This window comes from Chaetodon auriga, chromosome 11, assembly GCF_051107435.1.
Source record: "Chaetodon auriga isolate fChaAug3 chromosome 11, fChaAug3.hap1, whole genome shotgun sequence".
Taxonomy (NCBI): Eukaryota; Metazoa; Chordata; class Actinopteri; order Chaetodontiformes; family Chaetodontidae; genus Chaetodon; species Chaetodon auriga.
The window spans coordinates 22,443,577-22,450,279 of NC_135084.1; the positions used below are offsets into that span (position 1 = coordinate 22,443,577).

The 6,703-nt window shown below is 48.1% G+C and overlaps 1 protein-coding gene across 1 annotated transcript in view; it reads left to right on the forward strand.

Annotated features, from left to right (window-relative positions):
* peli1b (pellino E3 ubiquitin protein ligase 1b) overlaps nucleotides 1-2,788 on the forward strand; it is a 37,603-nt gene extending 34,815 nt beyond the window's left edge. Inside the window, exon 7 of the mRNA XM_076742384.1 lies at nucleotides 1,678-2,788. Within this exon, the coding sequence (XP_076598499.1) occupies nucleotides 1,678-2,256 (579 nt within the window). The 3' untranslated portion in view covers nucleotides 2,257-2,788. The remainder of the gene's footprint in view (nucleotides 1-1,677) is intronic.
* Nucleotides 2,789-6,703: the final 3,915 nt, after the last annotated feature.

Sequence of the window (6,703 nt, forward strand, 5' to 3'; positions counted from 1 at the left end):
TTATTCTGAAGCTGTAAACAGGTGATCTTTTATTGCGAAGCGAGGATGAATCATGTGCGGGCCGGCTTCAGTTTTCGGACAGACTCGCTCGGCCTCGCCTGCAGGGCCGCTGGCTGCCCTTCTGCAGACGGACACAAGGTTGAAAGCAGCGAAATTAGGAATATCTTAGAGTGCAGCACACACACACACACACACACACACACACACACACACACACACGTGCACGCCCCGCTCGTTTATTATACTTGGTGTTTTGAAGTATAATAAACGAGCTGGGCACAGTGTCTGAGCTCCTGCTGTGTTTGATAAAAGCTTTTGTGCTGATAAATGATTCACTTTGGTCTAATGAAATTATAACTGTGTGTCAGGGGTGAGCGTGTGTGAGGGTTTACCTGGACTGAGTCCAGCCGGAGCGCTCGGATCACTGATATCCACTCCGGTCATTCATTGATGAGACAAAACGTTGTGTCATATTCTCATCTCTTTGTTGACGTGGCGGGAGGTTAATGATTGGAGGAACTGCAGGCGCGAGATCTAAGAAAAACAACAGTTTCCCGCGAGCCGGACGCTGAACTCTTACCTGTTCCAGCTGAGCGGCTGGTTGGCCAGCGGCAGAGAGGCTGTGGTTTTACTGGGCAGGTGTGAATGTGTGTGCTGCTGCGTCTGAAGAGCACACATGCGCTCAGCGAACCTTGGCGGGATGAATGAAGGTCAAAAACTGTCACCAGGAGGGACTCGTCAGCCCGTGGCGGCGCTGTGCTGCGTTTACCCCGAGACGCTCAACGACCTCAACGCCAGCGTTAGTATGATCTCACCACAGACCCTGAGAGCTGCTCCTCCCCTCGTCTGTATCACGTTTAAAAATAGTTTGTTTTTGCCTTCGCTGCCTCCTCTGTCCTCGTCCCTCCCTGTCAGCTTCCGGTTATCTAAACTTGGAATTTCCCAGCTGACCGAGCCTCAGAACTGCACCATCACCCCCCACGCCGTCATTTTTTCAGCTCCCTCGTGTCTTCTGCCTCCAGCTGTGAGTCCCTGAATGTCACAGCTGTCTGAGGCAGCGCAGGAAGCGTCACACTGCCACCTGCTGTGCGCAGACGAGTATTACAAGCATCAGTGCTCCACGTTGGAAGCAGGCGTCAATCATCCGCTCTCTAAACGGTTTATCCTGTTCACTGTCACGGGGGGGGGGCTGGAGCCTGTCCCAGCATGCATTGGGTGAGAGGTGTGGCGAGGTTCGTGCAGCACAGGTCACATCAGGGATGAATAAGTACGACCATTTGAAAGCGTTCCCAGCCAGCAGTCGTTCCTGGTGGAGCAGAGGAAACTCAGAAATTTACTCCATTATTTACGTTTGCAACTATCTTGTGCAGTAATGTTTTTTAGTATGTGCTGATATTTTTACTGTATTATATATTTTCTACCATGCAATAGTGCAAAAAGTGTGTTTTAGTATCCATATCTTACTCATGTGCAATACAGAGTTTTCTTATTTTAATTTAAATGAAAACTACATTTGACAAAAATTGAATTGAGCAGGTGAATTAATAAATTATTATTCTTTCACTCTCTTTATGCTGATCTGTGCGTGGTGGCCTGTTTGGCTGCAGCCCTGATTGTGGCGCCGCCATCTTGTTTGTTTGTGTATTAACTCGTCTCTGTGACCTCTTCCTGTTCCAGGTGGAGACTGAGACTCAGGAGCTGGTCGACGGCTCCCTCATCGACCTTTGCGGCGCGACCTTGCTGTGGCGCACGGCTGAAGGCCTGTCGCGCACCCCCACCCTCAAGCACCTGGAGGCGCTGCGGCAGGAGATCAACGCGGCCCGCCCGCAGTGCCCCGTGGGCTTCAACACGCTGGCCTTCCCCTCCATGCGTCGCAAGGACACGCCGGACGAGAAGCAGCCGTGGGTCTACCTCCAGTGTGGCCACGTGCACGGCTACCACAACTGGGGCAACCACCTGGAGGAGAGGGAGGGCCGGGAGGGCCGCCACAGGGAGTGCCCCATGTGCCGAGCCAAAGGGCCGTACGTGCCGCTGTGGCTGGGCTGCGAGGCGGGCTTCTACGTGGACGCCGCCCCGCCCACTCACGCCTTCAACCCCTGCGGCCACGTTTGCTCAGAGAAGACGGCGGCCTTCTGGAGTCAGATCCCGCTGCCGCACGGCACGCACACCTTCCACGCCGCCTGCCCCTTCTGTGCCCAGCAGCTGTCCGGCGAGCAGGGCTTCGTCAGACTCATCTTCCAGGGACCCCTCGACTAGCGAGGAGGGGGGCCTCCCAGCGTCCTTCGGGTGAGGCAGAGCGGGGAGTTTTTTGTTTGGACCCTGCGTGGGAAACGACCCTGATTGGTTTTCTTTCCTCTGCGGTGACGATGTAAACCTTTTCCTGGACGCTTTGTCTCCGTCTCATATTTAAGTGACCTTTGTATTGCTTTTTCATGAATGACAACAAAGATTTCTATATTTTCACGTGAAACCAGAGACACAAAAACCAAACAAAGAACACTGCTGGGTAAACCTCTTGTCTGTTTCTCGGAAAGAACTTTCTGCAACAGTATTTTTCAAAGTACTAACACACCGTAGCGCAAACATACGGTTCCTACTCATGTTTATTGTTGCAATCTACATCTGTGTACATCTCTTAGAGCTAATTTAAACAAAGATGTTTATTTATGGCCCAAGAACCATCGCTTCATCCTTTATCTGTCAGATATGTCTAACTTCAATAATATTTAGCATTTTAATTTGAAAGTACAGTATATTGTTAATCAGATATAAAGTTCTAGGTGTGTTCTGAGGGTTTCGTTCCGTGTCTTTCCCCCACGTTCACCTCTCACGCCTGTTTTGTCGTATTTATACACCCCGTCCTCCGGCGTGCTCTCGCTCTGTGTCAACCCTTCAGTTATGCTCCACTCATAGGCATCACCATGGCCTTGTCACATTCAAAGCAATAGATTTGGAACGGGAACCTCCTGAAGCATTGTGGGAAACTGAGTCTTGTAGGCGTCTGTGTGGGGCTCACACAGCCCGAGTGACTGCTCCCTCCCTTTAAAGTCCGAGTGAAACTTTCCTGCGGGTGAGTGACTCTTCTGATCACAGGTCAGCCACGATGCTACGTAGCTAATGTCACACACACACACATGCACACACACACGCACACACGCAGACCCGGTCAAATACTTTTCATCATATTAAAAGTGGTACAAAGATAAGGATGCAGATGCTATTAAAATGACTAAACGTGCTGTTTGGGGCACAGCTGCACAGTGACAGAGGAGTGATGATCATTATTCTGATTATTCAGTCCTGATCAGTGTTATTCAGCAGCGAGCTGAGAAACGATGACGTCCTGACTGTTTTTAACTCTGAAGGACCATTTTTAAATGAAAACTTTCACTCCGGCCGGTGAGAGTGAGTAATGCTGCGTCCTATTGGAGGCTGATCATGTTTTATTTTGAAAAACGCTGAGTTACTGCAGCGTTTCAGGCCTGATTTTAAAGTCCTGGGCTGAGGTCGAATATTTAGGTCCCGTGTCTTTCCCTAAACACGTTTCCTTGACCTCGATGGGAAACATGAGATCAGGGAAAGATGTGAAGAATTCTCTGGAAAAGACATCTGAGCTGCAAGAGAATCAGACTGCGCCTCCACCAGGCGACATTGTTTTACATAATTATGCAACAGCAGGTATTAAATGGTGTGTTTGCTTCGTTCTCTCACCTGAAGCGTACCTGTGCAGGAAGTCCCGTCCGTCTGATGCATGAAGCAATCAGCATAACTCATCAAAGACAACTGTAGCTGTTTGACTCAGGTTTGACGCGCACAAACGCACGCATGGCTTCAAGCTCTGTGGACGTGTGTGTGTGTGTGTGTGTGTGTGTGTGTGTGTGTGTGTGTGTGTGTGTGTGTGTGTGTGTGTATCCTCCACGGCTTCATACTGATACCCCCCCCCCATGGAGCATTTCAGGGGGGACGAGCTCTTTGATGCCTTTCTAACAACAACCATCAAACAAAATCACAATTTAAAAGAGATCAATTAAGGACAGCTTAACGAGCTGCAGGAGGGCTTTGATTGGTCCCCACCACCAGCTTTATCGACGCGTCGCCAACAGATCAATTACTGGCAAATATGGCTCAAGTGTATCCTGTTAAAATCTGTGTAGACTTCAAATAAAGGCCTGCAGCTTAATTTAAGGTGAATTCTGTGAAGCAGCCAAACATCAGACGGTCTCTGCCTTCAGCCGCTCGTTATGTAGCTCCTCCCAAACCAGAGAGCCACAGAAAAATGTACTTTTAATTCAGCTTTCTATTGATTTACCAGTTTGGCCCACATTAGGCCAAACACTCAAACACTCACTATGAGATCCCCAATTGTGAATGTCAGTGATGAGGCCAGACAGCGATTCTTCAATGGCTGAAAAACACTTCATTTAAACGTTGACAGTAAACTGAACCTCACATCTACGTGAAAACATCTCAAATGTCAAAACTGAGACATTTCATTGTTTTTTGAAAGGTAAATCCTCATTTTGAGTTTGATGCAGCAACAGGTTTCAAAGAACAAAAGCCTGGAGAAGCTGTGAAGTGCTGAGAGGAAACAGCTGGTGGATCATCTCACAGGTGATCAGTTAACTGGCAGCAGGTTGGAAACATGACTGGGTATAAAGAGAGCGACTCAGAGAGGCCGAGTGTGTGTGAAGGAAAGATGTGGAGGGCTTCAACTCTGTGACAGACTGAGCTGGAGAGCAGGGCAACAAGTTGAGAAAAATAATCTGTGAAGGCTCCGTTAATGCTGAACCACACACACACACACACAGGTTTTGCTCTGCAGTGAAAGAGTCCGACTCTGCAGTCCAGACTGTCCCCTCTGAAAATGTTTGGAGCATTATGAAGCTTAAAATATGACAGAGGAGACCCGATAACAGGAAACACTCCTCTTTCTAAATGAGAAACGCCTCAGTTTCGACATTTGATCCGTCGTCTTTGTGCTGTTTTCACTTAAATATCGAGGTTTCAGCGTTTGCAAAGACAAACAGGAATGCTGATAAATAATAATGAGAATTAAAATGAGACAAAAATCCATCCCAACCTTTAAGCCTTTAAAAATACAAATCCAAGCATCTGCATCCCGAAATCCGTCTGCTCCTCCTGTGATCTGAGTGATTGTCAGCTTGACTACAGACGAATGCAGAGAAACAACCAAACCTGCCGGCCTGATGTTTGTGAAAGCACGGATTGTGCTGCACACACACACGCACACACACACACACGCACACACACACGCACACACACACACACTCTGCAGACTTTCCACCCGCTGCCACAAGAAGGAGACACACACTCCGACTGTAGAAACTCCCCAACAGTGAAGCAGCTTTACTGATCAGTCACTTCCAAACTGTCCACGAGTCCTTCAGCACACACCGAGCTTCTGCAGGTACCGGAAGTGTGTGTGTGAAGTGTGTGTGTGTGTGATTTTAATTGATGCAGTCATGATGACTGTGTGCGTGTGTGTATGTGTGTGTGTGTGTGTGCGGGCGCAGCTCTCAGCTTGTTCCATCTGTCCACACAGTCGTTCTCCATCACTCTCATCACCCCAGTGCTCGGACTGCGACACACGAACTCACCTCAGGGAGAAAACAATGACCTGTGTCTCACACACACACACACACACACACGCACACACGCACGCTAAGGACTTCTGAGGATACCTCATCAGTAAAAAAAAAGTCTGTTCTGGATTGAAAGTGTTGTCTTGCCTCTCCTCCGCCCACTTGTGTTTCCCGGCCTCTCTGTGGATAAAGTGTGTTAGTAAGGGCTTCACTCTGTCTCTGTACTGTTAACTCAACCCTGTTTGTACACAAACACACCTACGTCAGTCCCACCCCACCCGCCCGTCCTCTCCTCTGTCTCCTTGAGTCTCCTTGTGCTTGTAAAGGCGAAAGCAAAGAATGTTTCCAGCAAACACTTTTTTGTAACAACTTTAAACAATAAAGTGTAAAAGTGACACTTTTCGCCGTGTGCTGCCTTTAATTCGCGTCAATGAAACATCCTCAGTTTAAGCTGAGTGACGAGCGGCTGTGGACGGCCCACCTGAAAGAATCACCCTCAGTTGAAGTGTGAGCTATAATTAGAATATTTTCCCTGCTTTGCCTCACAGTCAGGCAGCCTTTTCTGACGGGAAGCTGGAGCCATTATATCATGTACGCTCTCTTCAAAGCCACCAGACTCCTTTGATAAAAACAGTGATTTTACCTCACAGAGAGCACCAGTTGCGAGTTCATCACTGCCTTGATTGGGAACGTGTGTGTGTGTGCGTGGGTGTGTGTGTGTGTGGGCCTCAGATGTTCTCGTGACTGGCTTTGCTCTGATTTTCTGATTGCTCACATTTCCCAACTCCTTAAAAGAGAAAAATTAAGAAATAAAAAAATCCTTTTGGCAGATTTTCATGTTGTCAATAAGCTGAACTTTTGCTGTAGCTGAAGCGAAACATTAACATGATTTAATATTTGATATTCCTCCTCAGCATTCTCAAAATGTCTGAGTCTTTCCCCTTTGGATCTCTGTGAAGTGATATTACACCTAAATAATGTAAAGATGAATGCAGATTTGTTGCACATCTGTGTGACTTCCTCGTTTCCATTTCACTTCATCACACTCATCAGCGCTCAGGTCACGTCCGTCCAGACCCCAAAACAACGAAGTAAACCAG